We start from the raw sequence: 27,405 nt of genomic DNA on the forward strand, positions 1-27,405 counted from the left end.
CAGTTAAGGAACTGAGGCAAACAAGATTAGTGACTTGCCCAGGGTCCAATAGCTAACAAATATCCGAGGCTAGATTTGTGCTCATCAAAGAGTCTTCTAGACTCTATCCACAATAAACCTAGCTGCTGCCTCTCTTTTTTAATTAACTAGCATTATCATTCAAATGTAAGCTTCTTGAGAGCAGACACTTTCAGTACTTATTACAATATCTAGACCAAGATAAATAATTAACAAATACTTGTTTATGCCCTCAGAACACAATTTCTACTCTACTATCAGATCAAATCCATCTTCATGGTAATTTTTCACTGATTTATCCAATCCAATATCCTCCAGATATAATTAATCTGTTTTTTCCTCTAAACAGCCAAGTATTATGTACCGGTTTTATTTAGGGCATATGCAGTCTATTGCTTTTAAAGTTATCTGCATACCTATAATGAGATCTCTATATCAATATTAATAAAAAATAGCTAAAACTATACTTGACTTAAGTCATGAAAAATTCTATTCACACTGCAATTTAGGAGTGAAAATAAGTTAATCCACAATTTAATTTCCCATTCATCAGATTTAATCTTGATGATGTGATTTATTCCAGAAATGATATGAAGCCGATATAAAATTTTTAAATTGAAAATGGAAACAAAAGTCTTTATATTAAAAATCAATAAAATTTCTCTAAATCAGAACACACTTTACTCATGATTATTTTTTGGTACAATCAGGAAATTGTTGACAGAAAGAGGTAAATGAAGATGAAATAAACTACAAAGTTATTTCCTAAATAAAAATTCATCAAATGAAGTTCACAAAAACCAATAGCCTTTAATTTCCCTTAAAAGAATAGCTCAGCAACCAAAATTGGAGAAGGGGAAAAAAAGACACAAAATGCAAATCTATATTTCAAAGCAAAGATCATGCCACATAAATTATATAGTTAGGGTAAAAAAGGAAAACTTTCTCTTCTTAAAAAGAGCTATGGAAATGGAAAATCTTTGTAATACCACTTCTTTAAAATCCTAAAATCACTTTTTAACAGTTATGTGGTAAATCAAAGTAAAAACAGAGGGGAATTGTTCTCATGCTTAAACTGAATCATCTAATTCTACCATCCCGAGTTAGACAAAACATAAAAGAAATTATATCAACTAAATCAGCCAATAAACCCAAAGAACATCATTTCTGCTTCAGAACTTTAGAGTCCAGTGCCATGAAAACAGAAAATATATGTCATTCCCTTCCTGAAATTAAACAAACAGCCACATTTCCTCCCCATTAACCTTCCCCCTACAACTCCCAACCACCCACTCCTTTTTATTTTTGTAAGAAGTATCTTGGTATAATAACCCTATGTTACAAGTCCTGTTTGAATTGTCAGTAGGAGCCATTCCTTGGGTCATATGGTATTTAGTAAACATTTACTAAGTGTCACATATTTACTAATATGTGACAGTCACAGTGCTCAACATTAGCTATACAAAAAAAAAAAAAAGGCTAAAACACAGTCACTGCTCTCCAGGAGCATATACTCTAAAGGGGCAAATACCCCATGCTAGAAATTAGGTACAAATACAAGCTACGCGTGTGCGCACACACATACACACACACACACACACACACACACACACACACACATATATATGAAACACAGGAAATACACAACAGAGGAAAAGATTGATAGATTGATTAAAGTTTTTGTAAAAGGTACAATATGTGCTGGTACTATAAACACAATCAGGAAAACTAGGAGGCAGAAATGAATAAGGAAAATATTTCATAAATGAGGGGCAGATATGAAAATGCCCACAGTTCAGTTAAGGCTGTTTAAGAAATAAAATCAAAGATATAAATCAAAGAGTTCATGAGAAAAAAAAGAGGTGACTAGAAAGAGGAGGGGAGGGAAGACTTGGTTAAAAATAGAGAATTTTATATTTAATATTAGAGGCAAAAAGGTATCAATGGAATATGCTGAGGGAAATCAGACCTGTAATTTGGAAAATCACTTTGGTGGCTAGGTAAAGGATAGACTGGAGTGGGGAGAAACTTTTGATAGGGAGAGCAACAGCAAGCTATTTTAAAAATCGTTGCATAAAGAGAAACTGGCTTATATCAGTATAGTGTCAATGTTAAAGGAGAGAAGGGGGAGTATATAAGAGATAGCATAAAGGTAAAATTGACACTTGGAAATTGTGGGGTTCAGGGATTTGGACCTCAAAAGTATACGGGGTTGTTGTCACAAGGTATCTCAGAAGAATTTGTAGGTTTAGACCTTCTCCAAATTAAGAGGAAAAATTTTATTACACTACTAAGTGGGCTAAATCCATAAGAGTAGTATTAACAAGGAAAGCTGGTACAGATAAGGGTTTTATAAGAAAAAAATAGGCTTTCTGATTGGATACAGTAATAGTGAGGTATTAATGGTTTTGTCTGCACATAATTTAGCAAATTATCAGAGACTTCAACCAAGGGTGTGTGATTTATCCAATTAAGATCAAAAGGCCAAAATAATCAGTACTCTTCTCTGCCTGCCTCATGGAATATTTTAGATTAAAAAATTCAGGATTTCTCTACAAAATGCACTCCCAGCTCTAGATGCACTATCAAAGATCTGAGATTCCATGCTCAGCAACAACAAATTGGATGAGAGGAATAGAGGTTGTAAGCTGGGGAGAGCTGAGAGTAAAGTGATACTCTAAATTGTAGTTACAGAGTTCATTAGACAGTAGAAAGAAGTCTTAGGATAAAGTGCTTTTGGTGCTTCTAACTAAATGCTTAACAATAGGGCCAACTAATAAAGTTCATTTTGTGCTGATGTATATTATAATGAAAGTACAATTTGTCTTCCCTAAGAATATAGCTGAATGGGACCAGGTGGAGATGTCACAAAGTCTATGAGATGAAGTGGGTCAAACCCTAGGCTTAAGCTTCAGGAAGTCACATGAGCCACAGAAAGTAGACACTATTGCTGACCAATGGTCAATGGTTACCTGCTTTTCAGTCCATCCAATGAACCCAGGTCTTTTCTTATTTAACCAAATTTACCATTTCCAGCTCACTAGGCCAGGCACAATGCTGGGAAATAGGAGCTTAAGGGTTCTATGTCTGTTCAGCTGTACTTGGGGCTCTCCTTCCCTTGCAAGGACCAAATAAATGCTTCCATTTGTATCTGAAGATGCCTCTGAGTAAGCCAGTTTGGGTCTCATCCAGAATCTTTGGCTTCCCAAAGAGATGGCTTGGGTTCTGATACAAGGTGCCAGATTGGGTTTTCTCTAACCAAACTTGAGATCAGACTCTTAGCCTCTCTTTTTGTGAAGTACAGGCCTGAAGAGAGGCACTCAAATAGAAACAGAAGTAGAAATCTCAGAAGAAGTCCAAGGGCAACATTGTAACTTGTGTGGACATAATCCAATGGTAAAAGGGAAGAAGTAGTCCAGAGATTGGGGCTCTCCCCAAGGAGAGGGCACTGCCTATTTCTTGGGTTGTGCTTAGGCAGAAGGGAATCCTGAGAGCATCAAGGCTTGGTGATCCAAGGTTAAAGGGTGCCGCCTAGTAAGCCAGAAGGAAGTCCTGATAAACATCACAGAGCCAGGGGCACTCTGAATGACTGCGGGATGGGGAGTGACCCCTCCAGACTTAGGGTTCTGAGCCAAAAGGTTGGCTCTTGGTATTAGAGGACCTCAAAACATGAGATTGGGGCTGCTCTCCCCAGAAGGAAATGGGGAAGGAGCAGTCCAAACCAAATTTTTGGCGCAAAAAAGAAATCTAAAATACCATCAGAGTGTACACTTGATGAGATGTTGTTGTCTTGTGTGGGGATAGTTCTCTTCCATGTAATTTTTGTCTATGTTTGTGTCTTTGTGCAGAATGTCTGTGTCAGGTCTGTTCTGTGAGCTAGATCTTGTGTTTTGTTTTTTATTTAAAAAAAAACAAAAAAAAAAAAAAAAGGCCTGACTTTTTCCTGTAGACTTCAGCTCTGGCCACGTTCGGGGCTGCAGAGAAAAAGTTAGCTAATTTTTTAGAGAAATGACTGGGGAGTTTGTCAATTGGTCATTTCAAGATTGCAAAAGTGCTTGGCATAAAACAAATTCTATATGAGTGTTAACTTCTTTATTAGATTTAATTGCTTTATATTTGGTCATTTTAAATGGGTTTTTAGATGTGACCAACATATAATACCAATATTGAGATAAATGAATTTTGTGTGTTTTGTAAAGTAATTTAGAAGCAAATTCAAATAAATTAAGACCTCCAGGAGGATGATAGTGCACAGAATAAACAGAGTCTCTTTAACTTTCTTTCCCCTTCCCTTATTCCCTGATTGCAGCAAGGACACATGGATAAAGGTGTGACAGTGAGAGAAAGAAATTATGCTCAATTAGTTCAGTGAAATTTGTTATTTAAAATATGATACTAAAAGCAGTTTTTATATAAACTGTAATCCTTTTGCACTGACAGGGGAAGGGGGAGGAGAAATGCACTCTACTACTTTTAAAACAAACACCCTAGTCCACAAACCTTTTCTGATTCACAGAGGAAAAAAAAAAAAAGAGTAAAACCTTATAATCTCCATTAGGTTTGCATTTTAAAAGTCTGGAGACTTGAGAAGCAGCTTTGAATGGAGAGAAGTAAAACAGAACAAAGAAAGCTGATGTCAATCAAAGAATGTAAACTGATAGGAAATGGAGCTTTCTTCTGGAATTCCTCTTAAATTATAAGTTTGTTAAGCTTTTTAAAACTATTTTGTACCGTTATTATCCCTGAAAAATAACTTGAGTTACATAAGTCCCAAAGAATAAATGAATTTACGGATAATCTACAACTCTGTTAAGTAGGAACAACTTACAATGACTGGGTTTTACATCAGAAATGTTGAGTTTAAGGCCACTTCAAATATCAAGATGAGTTGTAAATTTTATATTATGAATTTCTTACAATTATATGAGACAATCACTATTAAATGGTATGTACTAGAATTGTGAGTTTGTTTAAGTACAAATCTTAGAAATTTGTACGCAAATACTGAAACACTACTAGAAATTAAAATCTGTATTTTTAAGTTTTTAAAAAAATTGGTTATTAAAACAAAGTTCTGGTAGCTTACCTTATGGGGTCATATGTTTGTATCCCCTAATTAGATGAAGTATGTTGCTTTCTAAAATATATACTGGGTAATTTGTAAAAATTATGACCTATGCTTTAAAATTTTATATGTATAAGTTTTATGAAATTTAGTCCAAAGTTATTTAGATATTAGTTATGTTAGGTGATAATATAAAACTTAAAAAAAAAAATGATTTGGGCGGGGCCAAGATGGCAGACAAGGCATACACAACTTTCTAAGCTCCTCTCATACCCTCACGACCAATTGTTGAATTCAGCCTCAAAAATAGTGTTCTATTGGCGAAATTCACAAAGATAAAAGGTACTTACCAGCCAAAGATAATCTGGAGGACTATAAGAGCAGGTTTGTCCTGAGGGGCGGGAACAGACCAGCATAGGAAGGCAGATAGGAGAGACTGGTGTCCTGAGGTGACCAAGAGCGGAGTAGCCTTTGTGACTAGAAAAGTAGTGAAGACAACTCTGATATAGGCTGACTGCTTTGCCTTTATTGCAAAGCAGTGGACCAGCAGAGAGATTAGAGCAAGAGGTCCAGGGTATTCTAAAAACGTCAGAACCTAACAGGATCTGGCTGTACCCCCCAAAACTGGAAGTGATTCAGCATAGATCAGCACAACTGTGCAGCTACATTCTGCTGCACATGCCGGGGCAGTCACTAATCTGAACAGCAGGTGAGTGCAGCCCAGGGCAGCCTATAATCTGCACAGAGGGGGGCTCAGCCTAGGGCAATAGAACTTCCCCAGCACAACTGTGCTTCCCTGAGCAGAACCACTTCTGGTGCCTTGCAGGACTATTCGCGGGGCAACTGATAATACCCACAGGCCCACAGCAGGTTTAGGCTTGGGATAGTGACACTTTCATAGTTCAGCCTCTTGACTGAGGGCAATCATTAATCCACACAGTGGGGTTCTTCACAGGGCACCTCTGAAGCTCCACTGTGCAGGCCTGAGTCATTTCTGGTGGGGAACTATTTCCCAGAGAACTCCTGTACCTGGCCACTTTGTAGCTGATTGGCAGGCCAGCCATAAATCTATCCCTATTCTGCAAAGGAAGCTGGTAGCCTCCTGGCAATGAAGGCAGACCCTACAGGCTTTAAAAAATGAGTAAAAAAAAATCAAAAGGATGATAGTTTCTATACAAAAAGAGAGCAGGTTTGCAACCTCCTTGGGGTCTCCCAAGGAGACTAATACCAGACATTCTACATATAATCGCTGGTCCCCAACACAAAAGGCTCTCCTAGAAGAGATTATTAGAAACCTTAAAAGAGAGCAAAAAGAAAAATGGGGAAAGGAAAGAGAAGCTATGCAAGAGAGTAACAACTTCCTGAAATGTGAATTGGAAAAGGTGAAAAACTACCAGGAAGTGCAGTGAAACAGAATGTGTGAATTAAAAAAGTAAAGAACTTCCAGGAAAGTAATATTTGTGAACTGGAAAAGATAAAGAACTACCAGGAAAGCAGGATTTGTGAATTGGAAAAAGAAAATAACTGATTAAAAAAAATAATAATAATTAGTGAAACGGAAAAAAATTCCATACAACAAAACAACTCATTTAAAAGCTCAACTGAACATATACAAAAAGAAGTAAAAAAAAGCTAATGAAGAAAATAGCTCATTAAAAAAATCAGAACTGAAGAAATAGAAATGAATGATTCATTGAGACACCAGGAATCAGTCAAGCAAAATTTTAAAAAAATAACAAAATTAAAAAAAAATGAAAAATTAAGAAAAAAACGTTCAATATCTACTTGGAAAAACAACCAACCTGAAAAAAGATCTAGGAGAGATAATCTGAGGATTATTGGATTTCCTGAAAATTATGATGAAAAAAAGAGCTTAGATACTATTTAACAGGAAATCATCAGAGAACTACCCAGATGTAATAGAACAAGAAGGTAAAATAGGCATTGAAAAAATTAATCGAACACCTTCTGAAAAAGACCCTAAAATAAAAACTCCAAGGAATATTGTGGCCAAATGTCAGAACTATCAAACTAAGGAAAAAAATATTATAAGCTGTCAAAAAAAAAAGAAAAAAAATTCAAATGCTGAGGTGCAACAATAAGGGTCACTCGGGGGCGGAGCCAAGATGGCGGAGAAGAAACACACGACTCTGTGAACGTCCTCACTCCCTCAAAACCAATTAGATAAATCAGCCTCAGAAATAGCCCTGGACTGATAGATACCACAGGGACTGGAAGCACGACTTACCAGCTGAAGAGAATCTGGAGTTTCAACAGAAAAGGTCAGTTCCCAGGGGAGGAAGAAGAGAGGCCAGCACAGACGGCTGGGTGCTAGCATACTGCGCCGATAGCGCTGGGAAGGGCTCTGGGATCAGAGAAGCCACTAGAGATAAAGGAATCTGGCACAGGCTGTTAGCTCTTCTCTGCTTATAATATAGCAGTTCAGAAGAGAAAGCTAAAATACCTTAAAAATTCAGATAGATTTGATTTTCCAGGACCCTGGGGGTGACTCAGCAGATCTCGGCACCAGGGGGTGTGGCCTCAGCTCCCTCCTGAGAATAGTTAAGAGATTGACAAGTGGGTGGATACGGCCCAAGGCAACACACACTGCCTAGCTTAGCTGGAGGGAGTAGAACTCAGATCCGGAAGTCCCAGAGAAGCAGAACCTTTGAACTAGGGACCACGGTTTCTGGCAGACATTTGAGCACAGGGGCTTTTCACATCACCTGCTGCAGACATCAACGCCCCACCAGGACGCATAGGCTAGTCTTTGTGCCATATTTGCTGTTCAATCTCAACCTCAGGGAAGCAGCTAAAACACAGCGCCCTCAAAGCACAGCAGTGCTAATCACCTCTGAGGCACTTCAAGGGAGGGGATGGGGAACTCTCTCCCAGAGCTCTATCTTAGCTCAGGTGCTAGAGCGGCTGCATCCATCCAGTCTGGGAGGAAGCTGGTAAAGAAGTAAATAAATAATTTCCTACCCCAGGGACAGACCCCAAAAGATTTTTTAAATATGAGCAAAAAAGCCAGAAAAACTATAGATTCCTTCTATACAGAGAAAGAGCGGGTATCCAACCCCGAGGAAGTTAACAGCAGAGAGACAGCAGATAACAACCTAAAGGGGAACGATTCCTGCCTCCCATCACATAACTCTCTCCTAGAAGACACTATTAAAAAGTTAAGAGAGTTTGAAGAAAAATGGGGAAAGGAAAGGGAAGCTATGATAGAGAATAACAACGTCCTGAAATTGGAGTTGGAATAAATAAAGAATTCACAGGAGATGCAGGGAAACAAAATTAGTGAATTAGAAAAGGTTAAAAAATCACAGGAAAGTAGGATTTCTGAATTGGAAAAGATAAAAAAGTCTCAAGAAAATAGAATTTCTGAACTGGAAAAAGAAAATAATTCTCAAAAACAAAAATTAGGGAAATGGAAAAAAATTCAATAGAGCAAAATAATTCATTTAAAAACGAAATTGGGCATTTACAAAAAGAACTAAAAACTGTGAAAGAAGAAAATAACTCCTTAAAAGTCAGGATGGAACAAATAGAAATGAATGATTCACAGAGAACCCAAGAATCAGTCAAACAAAACAAAAAAGAATGAGAAGCTGGAGAACAACGTCAAATACTTACTGGAAAAATCTATAGACCCGGAAAATAGATCTAGGAGAGATAATCTGCGGATCATTGGACTTCCAGAAAACTATGACCAAAAAAAGAGCCTAGATTCTATTTTACAGGAAATTATCAGAGAATTGTCCAAAGATAATAGAAACAGAAGGGAAAGTAGATGTGGAAAGAATTCATCGAACTCCTTCTGAAATAGACCCTAAAAAAAGAACAAAACGAAATATTGTGGCTAAGCTGCAGAATTACCACACAAAGGAGAAAATCCTGCAAGCAGCTAGAAAAAAAAACAATTTAAATACCAAGGTGCCACAATAAGGGTCACTCAAGATCTGGTTGCCTCCACATTAAAAGATAGAAGGGCCTGGAACCTGATATTCCGTAAGGCAAAAGATCAAGGACTGCAACCAAGAATGAACTACCCAGCTAAGTTTAGCATCTTTTTCCATGGAAGAAGATGGTCATTCAATGAAATAGAGGAATTCTATATGTTTCTAAGAAAAAAACCAGACTTAAAAAAAAAATTTGATCTACATCCACAAGACTGAAGAGAAACAGAAAAAGGTACACAGAACCCTTGAGAACTGTAACTCCGTTGTGGGTATATAAAAAGTACTCAAGGATAATTTCACTTTACTGATATAAAAGAAAAAAAGGGGAGTGTAGTAAAGGGAAGGAGGTCGTTTCAGAAAAAGGGGAAGGAATGATAAAAAGAGGGAAACTACATCCCAGGAAGAGGCAAAGAAAATACACCATATCTGAGGGAATTTAGTGAGGGAGAGAATCATTGTGTGAATCTTACTCTCATCAGGAGAGGCTCAAAGAGTAAATAATTAACATATTTGTTTTTCAGAGAACTTTCTCTCACCTCATTAAAAGGGGGGAGAGGAAAAGGGAAAAGGAAAAGGAGAATAAGTGAAGAAACTTGGAGGGAGGGGGGAGAGATACTAAAAAAAAAAGGGGAGGGTTGCACGTCACAAGGGGGGTCTGTAAATTAAATATCAGGGAGGGGGATCAGGGGGGTCAAGGGAAAAAGCATAATCTGAGGATAATATGATGGCAGGAAATACAGAATTAGTAATTTTAACTGTAAATGTGAATGGGATGAACGCTCCCATCAAACGGAGACAGCAGATTGGATCAAAAATCAGAACCCTACAATATGTTGTCTGCAGGAAACACACTTAAAGCACGGAGATACAGAGTAAAGGTAAAAGGCTGGAACAGAGCCTGTTATGCTTCAGGTAAAGCCAAAAAAGCAGGGGTAGCTATCCTTATCTCAGATCAAGCAAAAGCAGAAGTAGATCTCATTAAAAAAGATAAGGAAGGAAACTATATCCTGCTGAAAGGTAGCATAAATAATGAAGCCATATCAATACTAAACATATATGCAGCAAGTGGTATAGCATCTAACTTTCTAAAGGAAAAGTTAAGAGAACTGCAAGAAGAAATAGACAGTAAAACTATAATAGTGGGAGATCTCAACCTTGCACTCTCAGATTTAGACAAATCAAACCACAAAACAAATAAGAAAGAAATTAAAAAAGTAAATAGAACATTAGAAAAACTAGGTATGATAGACCTTTGGAGAAAACTGAATGGCAATAGAAAGGAATACACTTTCTTCTCAGCACTTCATGGATCCTATACAAAAATAGACCATATATTAGGACATAAAGATCTCAAAATTAAATGTAGGAAGGCAGAAATAATAAATGCCTTCTTCTCAGATCACAATGCAATAAAAGCTACATTCAGTAAAAAGTTAGGGGTAAATAGACCAAAAAGTAATTGGAAACTGAATAATCTCATCTTAAAGAATGACTGGGTGAAAGAGCAAATTATAGAAACAATTAATAATTTCACCCAAGATAATGACAATGATGAGACATCATACCAAAATCTTTGGGATGCAGCTAAAGCAGTAATAAGGGGAAATTTTATATCTTTAGAGGCTTATTTGAAGAAAATAGAGAAAGAGAAGATTAACGAATTGGGCTTACAACTTAAAAGGCTAGAAAAAGACCAAATTATAAATACTATTATTAAATAATACTATTATTACTATTCAATATAGTACTAGAAACGCTAGCCTCGGCAATAAGAGCCGAGAAAGAGATTCAAGGAATTAGAGTAGGAAATGAGGAAATCAAGCTATCACTTTTTGCAGATGACATGATGGTATACTTAGAGAACCCCAAAGAGTCTGCTAAAAAGCTACTAGAAATAATTCAAAATTTCAGCAAAGTGCAGGATACAAAATGAATCCACATAAATCCTCAGCATTTTTATATATCACTAACAAAATGCAACAGCAAGAGATACAAAGAGAAATTCCATTCCAAACAAATGTTGAGAGTATAAAGTATTTGGGAATCCATCTACCAAAGAAAAATCAGGAATTATATGAGAAAAATTACAAAACACTTGCCACAAAAATAAAGTCAGATTTAAATAATTGGAAAGACATTCAGTGCTCTTGGATAGGCCGAGAGAATATAATAAAGATGACAATACTCCCCAAACTAATCTATTTATTTAGTGCTATACCAATCAGACTCCCAAGAAACTATTTCAATGGCCTAGAAAAAATAACAACAAAATTCATATGGAAGAATAAAAGGTCGAGAATTGCAAGGGATCTAATGAAAAAAAAACTCAGAGGAAGGTGGTCTAAGTGTACCTGATCTAAAGCTATATTATATAGCAGCAGTCACCAAAACCATTTGGTATTGGCTAAGAAATAGACCGGTAGATCAGTGGAACAGATTAGATACAAAGGACAAAAAAGGGTACATCTATAGCAATCTAATCTTTGACAAACCCAAAGATACCAACATTAGGGATAAAAATTCATTATTCGGAAAAAACTGTTGGGAAAACTGGAAATTAATATGGCAGAAATTAGATATGGATCCACACTTAACACCATATACCAAGATAAGATCAAAATGGGTCCATGATTTAGGCATAAAGAGGGAGATAATAAATAGATTAGAGGAACAGAGGATAGTCTACCTTTCAGACCTGTGGAGGAGGAAGGAATTTATGACCAGAGGAGTACTAGAGATCATTATTGATCACAAAATAGAAGATTTCGATTACATCAAACTAAAAAGTTTCTGTACAAATAATACTAATGCAAACAAGATTAGAAGGGAAGTAACAAATTGGGAAAATATTTTTAAAAACAAAGGTTCTGACAAAGGTCTCATTTCCAAAATATATAGAGAACTGACCCTAATTTATAAGAAACCGAACCATTCTCCAATTGATAAATGGTCAAAGGATATGAACAGACAATTCTCAGAGGAAGAAATTGAAACTATATCTACTCACATGAAAGAGTGTTCCAAATCACTACTGATTAGAGAAATGCAAATTAAGACAACTCTGAGATACCAATACACACCTGTCAGATTGGCTAAGATGACAGGAACAAATAATGATGAATGTTGGAAAGGATGTGGAGAAACTGGGACACTAATACATTGCTGGTGGAGTTGTGAAAGAATCCAGCCATTCTGGAGAGCAATTTGGAACTATGCCCAAAAAGTTATCAAACTGTGCATACCCTTTGATCCAGCATTGCTGCTATTGGCCTTATATCCCAAAGAAATACTAAAGAGCGGAAAGGGACCTATATGTGCCAAAATGTTTCTGGAAGCTCTTTTCGTAGTGGCTAGAAACTGGAAGATGAATGGATGTCCATCAGTTGGAGAATGGTTGGGTAAATTATAGTATATGAAGGTTATGGAATATTATTGCTCTGTAAGAAATGACCAGCAGGAGCAATACAGAGAGGCTTGGAGAGACTTAAATAAACTGTTGCTGAGTGAAATGAGCAGAACCAGAAGATCACTGTACACTTCAACAACAATACTGTATAAGGATGTATTGTGATGGAAGTGGAAATCTTCAACCTAAAGAAGATCCAACTCACTTCCAGTTGATCAATGATGGACAGAGGTAGCTACACCCAGAGAAGAAACACTGGGAAATGAATGTAAATTGTTAGCACTAATATCTGTCTGCCCAGGTTACATGTACCTTCGGAATCTAATGCTTATTGTGCAACAAGAAAATGGTATTTACACACATGTATTGTATCTAGGTTATATTGTAACACAAGTAAAATGTATGGGATTGCCTGTCATCGGGGGGAGGGAGTAGAGAGAGGGGGGGGATAATTTGGAAAAATGAATACAAGGGATAATATTATAAAAAAATATAATAAAAAATTATTTAAAAAAATTAAAAAAAAAATAAAAGCCCAATCACACTAAAAAAAAAAATAATAATAATAAATAAATAAATAAATGACATATCATTAGAAGGACTGTTGACACAGGTGCAGATCATATAGTCATTAGAGATGTCAAGTCGCCCAATCACTGGCCAAAGATTAAGGCAGACACCTACATGTCTGGTGTAGGAGGATCAATAGCAGCTGAAGTTAGTGCTACCCCTTTGAGATGGATATTTGAAGGTGAAACAGTAGTTTTTACTCCTTTTATAGTTGAAAAAATCCCCATCAATCTTTGGGGAAGAGACATTTTACAACAATTAGGATTAAAAATAAGTACTTCGGTTTTTTAGGCAGGGCTGCTATTGAAGGCCTGCCTACACTTTCACCTGTTCCTATCCAATGGAAAACTGATACACCAGTGTGTATTATTAGCTAGTGATAAATTCCAGGCCTTATTAGATATAGTACAGGAGCAACTTGAACAAGGACACTTACAACCTTTCATAAGTCCTTGGAATTCCCTAGTATTTGTTCTAAGAAAGAAATCTGCAAAATGGAGGATGTTGACTGATTTAAGAAAGGTAAATGAACATGTGGAAACTATGGGAACTCTTCATCCTGGACTTCCATCTCCTACTCAACTGCCTAGAGAATGGCCTCTTTGAGTTAGAGACATTAAGGATTGTTTCTATTCTATCCTTCTAGATAAGGAGGATATGGAAAAATTTGCCTTTTCAGCGCCCAGCGTTAACTTAGCTGAGCCTTATAAAAGATATGAATGGACAGTTTTGCCACAGGGAATGAAAAATAGCCCTATTATGTGTCAAATGCATGTTGCTACTGCTCTTACTACAGGAAGAAAAGTATTTCCAAAAGTAATGTTATTACATTACATGGATGATATATTGGCATGTGCACCTGAGGAACAAATGTTAGAAGCATGTCTACAAAAGACCATAGAAACATTAAGAAATTACAAATTGCACATAGCTCCAGAAAAAATTCAAAGAAATGCTCCTTTTTAATATTTAGGATATGAAGTACAAAAACTTTCCTTAAGAACAGAGAAGTTAAACACCTTAAATGACTTTCAGAAATTGATAGATGTCCAATAGATGTGTCCAGTGTTAGGCTTGACTACCTATCAATTGCAACCATTATATGACATTTTAAGGGGAGACAGTGCTTTAAACTCACCATGCCAGCTTACAAAAGAAGCACAAGAGGCTTTGAGAGAAACTTTATTCAATGTGGTTGAAAGAGTCACTCAAAATCCCTTGGAGATATCATTTTTTGCTACACAAGAGGTACCCACAGCAGTCTTTCATCAAAGAGACAGTGTGATAGAGTGGGTGAATCTCTCAGCAGAAGCAGAATAAAGCCTTACTCCTTAAACAGTGCTTGTGGTTAGAATTTTATTAAAAGCCATTAAGCAAGCAGTACATTTATCTGGGATAAGACCTGATAAGATATACACCTTTTATACTAATGCACAAATTAATGTATGCTGTGAAACCATCCCAGGGTGGCAAATTTTATCGGCTACGGCTCCAAATTTTACACATAGGTCTCCATTAAAGATAACCTTATTATTACATCATTGGCGATGGATTCTTAAAGAAAAAGTTTCTAAAGTTCCTCTTAAAGGACCAACTATCTTTATAAATACATCAAAACATAATTTTTGTGCTACATACTCTCATGACTCTCTCAAGAGAGAGTCAGAACTCCTTTTCAGTTCACTCAGCAGAATGAATTGTATGCAATCATTCTAGCTCTTACTAATTATTCAGGAGATATAAATATAATGTCTTATTCAACCTTTTAGTAGGTGTGGTACAAAGAGTTGCCATAGACCAAATAAATTTGGTAGCCTTTAATATATCCGCTTTTTAAGGAACTTCAAGAGCAAGTGAGAAAGCATCCAGTAAGATTTATATCTTGCATGTCCACTCTCATAGTGGACTTCCAGGTCTTATTTTTGATGGTAATTCAAAGGCAGATACCATTCTAACCATGTTGGGCAATATTCCTTTATTTCAGGAAGCCCAAGAATCTCATTTTAAATATCATCAGGCTGCTTGAGCTTTATGTTTACAATTTGGAATAACAAGAGAGGAAGCATACCCTTTAATTCTCAAGGACAGGCAATAGTACTGAGGAGAAACAGAGACATTAAGACGCTCCTCCCAAAACAAAAGAAACGGGGAGCACAGGTAACCCTAGAGAACTTCTATATCTAGCTCTTTAAACTATTAACTTCTTGATTTTTGACAAAGATGCACTGGCTCTGGCAGACCAGTTTTATAACTCACTGGAAGGGCAGTGTCCAGTGCATGCAGCTCTACTATCTTTAGATAATTGCCAAGTGATATGGAGAAACCCAGAAAGTGGTGAATAGAAGGCACCAGATAGGTTAATTGCTTGGGGAAAGGGTTTGCTTGTATCTCCACAGATGGAGAAGGAATCAGATGGGTGCCAACAAGCCGTATTCTCCTTGTCCATTGGAGAGAGATGGAACAGACCCTTGAAACAAAGGAGAAGACCCAAGAAACATTCGGTGGTTCTGTTGCTGACTGGGCCCACCATTGAAAGAGCATAGGAGTTATGGCATTTGACTCATGGACATCAAAAATTGTTGGACTTCAAAACCGTCAGGGATCATTGGATTCTCTGAGACATGATAAGACTATTGTAGGACTTCAAAACCCTCAGCAATCATTGGATTCCCTAACACATAAAAAGACTTGCAGGACTTCAAAAACTTGTGGGGATCACTAGATTCCCTGACATATGAAACAAGGGACAATAGATTAGTTATCTCTTAGCTGCTGAAGAAGGCACATATGTGATTGTTGTTTACATACCCTCCATACCCTCCTTCTAGGATTTCTGGAAATTGTTTAATTTATACTATTTATTATATCACTACTTGCATGTGCAATTCATGTTTGTTATACCTTATTGAGCTTGTACTGACTGTAGGGAGAGTCATCACTAGCCTGTGCGCTATTGCTATGTGCTTGTGTAATACCTCCAATGCTGATGGGTTTGTTTGGAACCTGGTTCTAATAAAACCCTTCAGCCCAGAAATCTGCTAGCAATATCTGGCTTGACTCCCCACTTCCCTTTGGTGTTTTTCATTTCCCTTCCTGAAAAGTCAGGGAGGGCATGATCATCTCCTTTTTAATGCTTTCACCTCCCTTCCTGAGAAGTCAGGAGGGGCATGATCACCTCCTTTTTGGTGTTCTCACGTCCCTGAGAAGTCAGAGATAGTGTGACCACCTGTGTTCTAAAACAAAAGAAAGTGGATGATGTAAAGGGCTAAAACTCTGAGTTGATGCACTGGAATCAGACAATGCTTGGAAAATGGCCCTTCTCATTATTCTGCACTGGCTGGATCTTTTGTGGAGTAAGACAAGCCAGGGTCACTTTGGCAGTAGAGGAGAAGGGAGGTCATGGAGATCCTGCGTCCATTCCCTTCATTTCTACCAAAGATCAAGGGCTTTTGCTTATCCTGACTATTCCAAGGCATCCAGGGTGATAACTTGGTCTTCATAAGTCTAGCTTTTCAGATTCGTAAATTCCTTTACAAAGGATCTTTGTGCTGCTAGAAGGAGGATTCCCAAAATTTCCTACCCATGCATCAAATCCCAAGAGAATTTAGGGAAGCCAAATTTCATTTGGTTCTTTGAACCCAATCCTGCCACTAACCTCATCATTTAATTCTCTGACCACCAAGAACCCTAATCTCATCATTTAGTTCCCTGACTTGGAACCCCAAAATCGAGACCTCATCATTTGATTCCCTGACTGAGAACCCCACTTTTTCCTTTTATAAATTTCAGTAAATTTCTGAAAACTGAGCAAATGGTCAGTGGAAAATATGAGGCACAATATGTCTGCAATCCAGCCCTGGAGGCTTCTCTGGATGTTGCTATATAACCTTTAACTTGTTAGCTTTCTGGAGAGAGAATTTCTTTGTCTGAAGGCCCACTTTGCCTAAGTATTTGGGCCACCCCCACCTTATTTTGGCTCACTGAGAGAGAGGAAGGCCCTGATCAGGCTAAACTTTTTAGGACCCAAAAGCTTTTCTTGCCCCAGCCTTAGCCCTATCTAAAGCCTTTTATACTGTATGTTGATGGAAGGCAAGAGCAGGACCTCCATCCCAGACTCTTTGGTTCTCAAAGAAACTTGGTGTCTTTGCCTCCTATCTTAGAGCTAGCTACCACAGACCTAATTAAGAAAGCTTCTAAACTCATCTTGGGCCAATCTTTGGAGATTCTGGTTTCAGAGCATATCAGAGTTTTAGAATTGGAGAACTGAATGAGAGTGAATATTTATACTGATTACAAATAAGCCTTGAATATTTTGCATGCTTATGAGGGCTGTATGGAAAGAAAGGGGATTTTTGACAACCAAATAATCCCCCATTAAGTATGCAGGGGGACAATTACTGCAAGTTGTCCATGGACTTAGAAAGGTTTCTGTTGTTTTATAAAGGAAATCAGGCCAAAAAAAAAAAAAAAAAAAAAAAAAGAAAAAACCAGATTTACAGATTCAGCTACCTGTGCTGCTACCATTTACCCCTGACCATGGCATCTTTAATTCCCCAACTCCTGCATTCCCTCATATAGCTCCCTGGCATGTAAATTCTGAAAGGACTGTTAAAAAGGCCTACACATATGCCTTCTTGCAGGGACTTCAAACTGCTTTCAGTTTTGTTAGTACCTGTACTAACTGGGTAAAACCTTTTCATTAAAACCTTTCCTTTGTAAGAATGAAAAGGCTCTAGAGTTTTTGCTAACAGGGATCATATCCACTTAAGGCCACAATGTTCTATTCATTGCCCCTAATCCTTTGAAGAAACAAAAGCAGGAATTTGGGGAAAACATTCTTTGGTATTTATCTTAGGAAAAACTATTTATGTAGAGTATGAGAGACATTCATGACAATCTCACCTCCCCCCAAGTCTTCCTTTGGGTGGGGTTTCTGGTTATCTCCATATTAACTTTACTTTTGTTTATTTTTCTTTTGCTCATATTTAGTCCCTGCATTTTTAATTTACTTTTGAGATTTGTTTCTTCCAAACTCCAAGACATGCAATTCCAACTACTTTCTCATTTTAAATGTAATGTAAATTAAATGTAAATGTAAAAAAAAAAAAATTAAGTTCTTTGTAGGGCAAGACTATTTTTTGATAATAATTTATCATTACTGATGATAAACCTTGTAGCGAGCTGTCGTCTCCAGAAGCTGCCGGATCGCTCTCTGGGAAGAGATCTGCTGTGTCTACTCAAATCTCTCAGACAGATTCTTCTTTTCTTGTAGCGAACCATTGTCTCCAGGCAGTTGCTGTTAACTGTTGTCCAGAGAAGTGACTTCTCTTCCTGCAGAGAGCCCCATCAGGCCTGATGTAATGCAGAGACTTCTCCTCTTTAACTCTTGTCCTTCTCCAGTCCAATCTCTCTCCTGGCCCAATGTTGCCTCTTTTATCCTCCCAGAGAATGGGCGTGGGATAATGCAAGGGCTTCTGGGAAGAACCACTTCAGCCAATGAGCTTGCTCCTTCTATCAAGTCAACCTGAGTTCTCACCTTGTAATTGTCCAGACAACCTGAATTCTCACCTTATCACTGTCCAGACAACCTGAGTTCTCACCTAGTAATCCTAACAAAATCTTATCAAAAAGGCTTAGAAAATGCATTATATTAAATATCAACTTGTGACTAGTGAATTAATCAAAAAATGTTATTATTATTATTATTAATGTTGAATTAAATTATTGATATTATTGAGTTATTGAAAATTATATTATTAAATCAAACAGAATCTTTTCTAGCCAATTCCTTCCATCTTTTTGGTTCCAACAATGCCCTACTCTCCAGCTAATGGTCATCAAGATTTCATACTAAATTCAGCTAATCTAAATAGCCATTTTAAAAATTTACCAATACTTACTGATGGAAACTTGGTTAGAGCAGATTAATTGAATATTCATTCTCAATATTTACAGAGTACCTTCATTAAAATGATAATAATTTTATAAATGTTAAATTTGTTAAAAGTTAAATGTGAAAAAGAAAGTTTACCTGAAGCATTTTGTATTTATCCTGAAGAAACATTACTTCATCTTCTTTTTCTTTTAGGATGCCTTTTTCTAGAACTCTATGCTTTTCCACCAATGTTTCTAACTCCTAAAGGAAAAAAAAAATCAAAATCAAAATCGACTCTCTGCTTTTTTTTTTTTTTTTGCTAAGAATTGCAGAATATTATATATAGGTTAAATGCAGAAGACTAATTATACTAGATTTTATATATTTACAAGAGTTCTGGATACCCCTGTATTTACAAAGGACTTTTATATTCACACATAAATGAACATTGTAACTTTCCTAGAAATGAGACACTGGACATGGCCCTTATTTGTTGAAATATTCCTGTATTTTTTAACCATTTAATATGTATGATTGGATAATAAATAAACTGGTATTTTCCATCTTCTTTTTAAAATTATTTTTAACATTCACTTTTTAAAAAAAAATTAACATGCAAATTTTCTCCTTCTCATACCAGGAATAGAGATGGTTACACTAATAAGTTTTAATTTATTTTTTTTAAAACTTTTCTTCTTCCTTCCATCTCACACCAGGAATAAAGTTGGTTACACTAATAAGTTTTTATTAACTTTTTTTCTTTTTTTTTTAATTTTTTATTTTATTTTATAATTATAACATTTTTGACAGTACATATGCATGGGTAATTTTTTTACAACATTATCCCTTGCACTTACTTCTATTCAGATGTTTTCCCTTCCTCCCCCAACCCCCTCCCCCAGATGGCAAGCAGTCTTATATATGTTAAATATATTACAGTATAATTTAGATACAATATATGTGTGTAGAACCGAATTTTTTGTTGCACAGGAAGAATTGGATTCAGAAGGAAAAAATAACAGTTTACATTCATTTCCCAGTGTTCCTTTTCTGGATGTAGCTGGTTCTGTCCATCATTAATCAATTGGAATTGGATTAGCTCTTCTCTATGTTGAAGAAATCCACTTCCATCAGCATACATCCTCGTACAGTATCATTGTTGAAGTGTATAATGATCTTCTGGTTCTGCTCGTTTCACTCAGCATCAGTTGATGTAAGTCTCTCCAAGCCTCTCTGTATTTCTCCTGTTGGTCATTTCTTATAGAACAATAATATTCCATAACATTCATATACCATAGTTTACCCAACCATTCTCCAATTGATGGACATCCATTCATCTTCCAGCTTCTAGCCACTATGAAAAGGGCTGCCACAAACATTTTGGCACAGACAGGTCCCTTTCCCTTCTCTAGTAGTTCCTTGGGGTATAAGCCCAGTAGTAGTATGGCTGGGTCAAAGGGTATGCACATTTTGATAACTTTTTGGGCATAATTCCAGATTGCTCTCCAGAATGGTTGGATTCTTTCACAACTCCACCAACAATGCATCAGTGTCCCAGTTTTCCCACAGCCCCTCCAACATTCATCGTTATTTGTTCCTGTCATCTTAGCCAATCTGACAGGTGTGTAATGACACCTCAGAGTTGTCTTAATTTGCATTTCTCTGATCAATAGTGATTTGTATTAACTTTTTTTCAATGAGCAAAGGAAAAAAACAAACATAGAAATTTACTATGGAAACAAGAAAAACTAGTGTTCATCTTCACATGAAGTGAAGTAAAAAAGTAAAATAAATAAAGCATCTACTAACAGAAACAATAATATTAAATGATTACTTGCCCAGAAAGAATATACTGAAGAATTCAAGAAATATTTTAAAAATCAAATGAAAGAAATTTAGGGGAAAAGAAGGATGGACAAATGGAAGGACAGATGGAAGGAAGGAACGGAGGGAGGAAGGGAGAAGAGAGGGAGGAAGAGAGAGAGAGAGAGACAGAGAAAGACAGAGACAGAGAGAAAGAGGAAAAAAAAGAGAAATCACTCAAGAAAAACAATAAATTATGAAAAGAAAGTCAACCAACTAGAAAAGGAGATCCAAAGTCTTAAAGAAGAAAACAATTCTTTGAAAATTAGAACTGGTCAAGGAGAAGTCAATAAAGTTATGAGATCAAAAAAAAAAAAAAAAAAAAAACAAAACATAAAGAATGAAAATTATAATAATTATAAAAGAAACACAACAGATCTGGAGAACAGCTCAAGAAGAGAAAATATAAAAATAATTGGACTATTCAGATCTATAACCAAAATAAGAAGGCTTGACAAAATAATGCAAGTAACAATCAAAGAAAAGACAATTGTCTTGAAGTAATTACAACACGAGGAGAAAATAGAAATTGAAAAACTCCACTGAACACCACCTTCAAGAGATCCTATAAGGAAAACACATTACTGCTAAACTTCAAAATCCTCAGATGAAAAAGAAATTTTACAAGATACCAACAAATAAAAATTTATTTTATATATACATACATATATATGTATATATGTGCATATATTTATTTATTTATCTATTTATCTATCTATTTATTTATCTATCTATCTATTTATTTATTTATTTGTTTGTTTGTTTGTTTGTTTGTTTGTTTAATTGCTTACATAGACACAACTCTTCCCCATCCTCCCATTACCTTTTTAATGAGGTACTAATGTGAAATAGTTAGGAAAGGGACCATAGAAACAGAATTTTTTTTTTTTTTAATTTTAGGCTGGGGTTAAGTGACTTGCCCAGCTAGGAAGTGGTAAGTATCTAAGGTCAGATTTGAACTCAAGTCCTCCTGAATTCAAGGCTGGTGCTCCATCCACTGTGCCACCTAGCTGCCCCCAAACAAGTAAAAATTTAAATATGCTGGAGATACAATTAGAATTGTACAGAATTTATCAGCAGATTCAAAATACCAAATCTGTGGCCAAAGATCTTATCCAGCAAAACTAAGAATGACCTTGAACAACAACAAAAATGGACATTTAATGAACTCACATATTTTCAGGATTTTCTCTCAACCAAATCTGAACTCAACTAAAAAATTTAACATATAAGATTAAACATCAAAGAATAATTTTAAGGGAATTAAAAAAGGACAAATTGTTTATGTTTTATAGGAAGAAGTATAAATAATGTGACATCAGAAATTGAATAGTTCAAAACAAAGTGTAGGGCAAATATGACCTGACTCTAAAAAAGCAAAACTGCCTAGGAAAAGATAAAAATAGCAATGATGCTATAAAAATAAGTTTCAGAAGAAGAAATGATACAGAAGTATTAGATAGAAAAAGAAAATGGGTACATCTGAAAATCTACTATATATATACAAACACATATTTTTACATTTATCTTGCTGCGCAAGAAAAATCAGATCAAAAAGAAAAAAAAATTGAGAAAGAAAATAAAGTGCAATAAAACAACAGCAAAAAGAGTAAAGAGGCTATGCTGTGATCCATCCTCAGTTCCCCCAGTCCTCTTTTTGGGTGTCAATGGCTCTCTTCATCACAAAATAATTGGAACTGGTCTGAATCATTGCACTGTTGAAAAGAGCCATATCCATCATAATTGATCATTGTATAATCTTGTTCCTATGTGTACTGATCTCCTTGTTTTGCTCATTTCACTTAGAATAAGTTCATGGAAGTCTCTCCAGGCCTCTCTGAAATCATGATGCTGATTATGTCTTATAGAACAATAATATTCCATAACATTCACATGCCACAATTTATTCAGCCATTCTACAACTGATGGGCCAGCACTCAATTTCCAGTTTCTTGCCACTACAAAAAGGGCTGCTATAAACATTTTTGCACATGTGAATCCTTTTCCTTTTTAATAATATCTTTGGAATACAAATCAGTAGAGACACTGCTGGAATAAAGGGATGCACATTTTGATAGCCCTTCCAAATTACACTCCAGAATGGTTGTATCATTTCACAATGCCACCAACAATGTATTAGTGTCCCAATTTTCCCACATTCCCTTCAACATTCATCATTATCATTTCCTGCCATCTTAGCCAACCTGAAAGATGTGTAGTTAGTACTTCAGAATTTTCTTAATTTACATTTCTCTGATCAATAGTGATTTAGAGCACCTTTCATATGGCTAGAAATGGTTTCAATTTATTTATCTGAAGATTTTCTGTTCATATCCTCTGACCATCTATCAATTGGAAAAATGGCTTTAATTTTTATAAATCTGAGGGAATTTTCTATATATTTTAGAAATTAAAATCCTTGAATGTAAAATTATTTTCCCAGTTTATTGCTTCCCTTCTACACTTGTCTGCATCAGTTTTGTTTGTACAAAACCTTTTTAACTTAATATAATGAAAATTATTTATTTTGTGTTTTGTATATAATGAACTCCAGTAATTTGCCACAAAGCCATCCCTTCTCCACAGATCTGAGAAGTAAACTATCCTTTGTTCTTCTAATGTGCTTATAATATCACTTTTTATTATTAAAAAGTATTCATTTACAAAACACGTGGATGGGTAATTTTTAAACACTGACCCTTGCAAAGCCTTCTGTTCCAAATTATCACCTCCTTTCCCCAACAACCCCCCAGATGGCAAGTAGTCCACTACATGTTAAATATGTTAAAATATATGTTAAATCCTATATACATATTTATACAGTTATGTTGCTGAACAAGAAAAATCAGATCAAGAAGGGAAAAAAAACTGGTAAGAAAACAAAATCTAAGCAAACAACAACAGAAAGAGTGAGAATGCTATGTTGTAGTCCACACTCGGTTACGACAATCCTCTGTTTGGGTGTAGATGCCTGTCTTCATTACTGAGCAATTGGTATTGGTTTGAATCATCTCATCATTGGAAAAAGCCACATCCATCAGAATCGATCACTGTATATTATTACTGTTGCTATGTATAATCTCCTGGTTCTGCTCATTTCATTTTGCATCAGTTCATATAAATCTTTCCAGCCTCTATGAAATTATGCTGCTGGTCATTTCTTACAGAAAAATAATATTCCATGACATTCATATACCCATAATTTATTCTAGAATTCTCCAATTGATAGCCATCCATTCAGTTTCTAGCTTCTTGCCACTACAAAAAGTGCTGCCACAAACATTTTTGCACATGTGGGTACTTTTCCTTCCTTTACGATCTCTTTCACAAATAAACCCAGTACAAACACTGTTGGGTCAAATGGTATGCACAGTTCGATAGCTTTTTGAGCATAGTTCCAAACTGCTCTCCAGAATTGTTGTATCCTTTTACAATTCCATGAACAATGTATCAGTGTCCCAGTTTTCCCACATCCCCTCTAACATTCATCATTTTTTCCATCAATTGGAGAATGGCTTGATTTCTTATAAATTAGAGTCAATTCTCCATATATTTTGGAAATGAGGCCTTTAACAGAACCTTTAACTGTAAACATGTTTTTTCCAGTTTATTGCTTCCCTTCTAATCTTGTCTGCATTAGTCTTGTTTGTAGAAAAGCTTTTTAACTTGACATAACAAATTCTTTTTATTTTGTGATCAATGATGATCTCTAGGTCTTCTTTGGTCACAAATTTCTTCCTCCTCCACAGATCTGAGAAGTAAATTATCTTTTATTCTTCTATTTTACATATAATCTCATTCCTAATGCTGAGATTATGAATCCATTTTAATCTTATCTTGGTGTATGGTGTTAAGTGTGGGTCAAGGCCTAGTTTCTGCCACTCTAATTTCCAATTTCCCAGTGGTTTTTTGTCAAACACTAGATTGCTATAGTTATTGACTATTGTGTCCAGTGAACCTAACCTATTCCACTAATCAACTAGTCTATTTCTTAGCCAATAACAAATGGCTTTGGTGACCAAATGGCTTTGCTGATCAGATATAGCTAGGCCACTTGAATTTGATTTTTTTTTTCATTAGTTCCCTTTTCACCTTTTGTTCTTCCAGATGAATGTTGTTATTTTTTCTAAGTCATTAAAATAGTTTCTTGGGAAGATGGCGGTGTGGAGGCAGATAGCTACTTGAGCTCTGTGTTTTCTCTCAGGACTTACTTCATGACCAGCCTCGGAATTAATGCTTAACCAGAAAAGAAACCCACAAATAATCACCAACAGACGACATCCTTGAAATTCACCAGAGAAAGTCTGTGTTTGCTGGAGGGAGGGGAAGAACAGACTGGGCACAGACTGAGGGCAGGCAACAAGAGCAAGGTAGGAAGCTCACACAGCTCAGATCAGAGGGGGGAGGGATACGATCTCTTCCATTTCTTCAAAATGTTTCTTCTTGGCAGCAAGCCAGGATCAGAGGAGAGGGTATAAACACTGGAGGTGAAGAATAAAACCCTGGAAAGCTAGCATCTCTCAGGACCTAGCCACGCCCACCCCCACCTGGAGTGACTCAGTGCATTCTTAGAGCCTCAGAACACAGAGGCAGCACAGCCATCACTGTCCTGTTAGTGCCTCGCTGCTATCTCCCACAGTCTGTATAGGAAGCCTGGTAACACTATCAAGTCCCAGCCCCCCCCCCCCCCCGCCCTGAAACAGACCAATTGTCTCTCATCAATTTGTTTTGTTTTGTTTTGTTTTTGATTCCCACTCTGACAAAATGAACAAACAATTTAAAAGGGCTCTAACCATTGACAGCTTCTGGATGGAGAGAGAGCAGACTTCAAACAATGAGGAGACTAAAAGAGACTGTATACAGAGGAATCCCCCAAGGGGGATATGATCTGCTCCTCAATACATAAGACTCTCACAAGAGAGACAGAAGAGAAATGGGAAAAGGAAAAGAAAGCTTGGCAAGAGAGTCTGGAGAAGTCATCCCACGCATTTAAAGACAGAGAAATTGATGAAATGGGAAAAAATTCCATAGAAGATAAAAACTCAACTGGACAATTACAAAAAGATATAAAAAAGTGAGTGAAGAAAATACATCATTGAAAATTAGACTCGAACAAGTAGAAATGAATGACTCAAGGAGATACCAAGAAGTAGTCAAGCAAAAACAGAAAAATGAAATAATTAAAAAGACAACAGACCTGGAAAACAGATCCAGGAGAGATAATTTGAGAATAATCGGACTCCCTGAAAAATGTGAGGAAAAAGAGAGCCTGGACAGTATTTTCCAGGAAATTATCAAAGAGAACTACCCAGACATTTTGGAAACAGAAAGTAAAATAGATATTGAAAAAAAGTCATCGATCACCTACTAAAAGGGACCCTAAAATCAAAACGCCAAGAAATATAGTGGCCAAGTTCAAGAACCATCAGACGAAGGAAAAAAATATTGGAAACTGTTAGAAAAAAGCAATTCAGATATGGAGGAGCCACAATAGGATAACCCAGGATCTAGCAGCATCCACATTAAAAGAATGAAGGGCCTGGAATATGAAATTCCGAAAGGCTAAGTATCTTGTCATGCAGCCAAGAATAACTTACCCAGAAAAAATGAACATCCCTTTCCCTGGAAGAAGATGGACATTTACCAAAATAAATGAATTCCATCTATTCTTGATGAAAAAAACAGATCTACACATAATGTTTCATCTTCAAATACAGAACTAAAAAGGTAAAAAGAAATCTTAAGAACTATATTTCTGCCATAAAGATATGTAAAGAACACGTATATAATTTGTCCTAGAAACTAGAGGTGGAAAGGAAATTGTAAACATAAAATAGGGTAAAGTGGTGGTACTACATCTCATGAAGAAGCAAAGGTAACCTATTATATCTGAGAGAAATAAAGGAGGGGGATGAACATAGTATGTATTAATAGACATTTGATTTATGGTGAAACTTCTTCAACTTCATTGAAAAGTGAGAAGGAAGGAGTAAGCTAAGGGGAAAGGAATACAGAAATTGTGAGAAAAAGGGGTAAAATAGGAAGAATAACTTTAAGGCAGGGAAGGGATACTAAAAATGAAGGGTTGTGAAAAGCAACTGGTGTGCACAAGTTTAATACTGGGTAGGGGGGTGAGAGGGAAGGAAGGAGAAAAGCAAAAGCAGGGGTTAACAGGATGGCAAGCCATATAGAATTAGTCTTTTTTTTTTAATAATTAAAACATTCTTTTTTTTGAAAGTATATATGTATAGGTATTTTTTTTTTACAACATTATCCCTTGTACTACCTTCTGTTCTGAATTTTTCCCCTCCTTCTCTCCATCCCCTCCCCTAGATGGCAGGCATTCCTATACATATTAAATAGCTTATAGTATATCCTAGGTACAATATATATGTGCAGAACCGAATTTTGTTGTTGTTGTTGTTGCAAAGGAAGAATTGGATTCGGAAGGTAAAAATAATCTGGGGAGAAAAACAAAAAATGCTAACAGTTTACACTCATTTCCCAGTGTTCCTTTACTGGGTGTAGCTGATTCTGTCCAGCATTGATCAATTGGAATTAGATTAGCTCTTCTCTATGTTGAAGATATCCACTTCCATCAGAATACATCCTCATACAGTATCATTGTTGAAGTGTATAATGATCT

General features: G+C 36.2%; 1 protein-coding gene across 9 annotated transcripts in view; it reads right to left on the reverse strand.

The window, feature by feature from the left end:
• Positions 1-27,405, reverse strand: part of CCDC91 (coiled-coil domain containing 91) — a 533,266-nt gene that overhangs the window by 313,771 nt on the left and 192,090 nt on the right. For all 9 annotated transcript variants that reach the window (XM_074270657.1, XM_074270661.1, XM_074270658.1 and 6 more), the window contains exon 6: positions 19,053-19,157. In XM_074270657.1, coding sequence (XP_074126758.1) covers positions 19,053-19,157 — 105 coding nt within the window. The remainder of the gene's footprint in view (positions 1-19,052; positions 19,158-27,405) is intronic.

Source organism: Sminthopsis crassicaudata, chromosome 5 (assembly GCF_048593235.1).
Source record: "Sminthopsis crassicaudata isolate SCR6 chromosome 5, ASM4859323v1, whole genome shotgun sequence".
Classification (NCBI taxonomy): domain Eukaryota; kingdom Metazoa; phylum Chordata; class Mammalia; order Dasyuromorphia; family Dasyuridae; genus Sminthopsis; species Sminthopsis crassicaudata.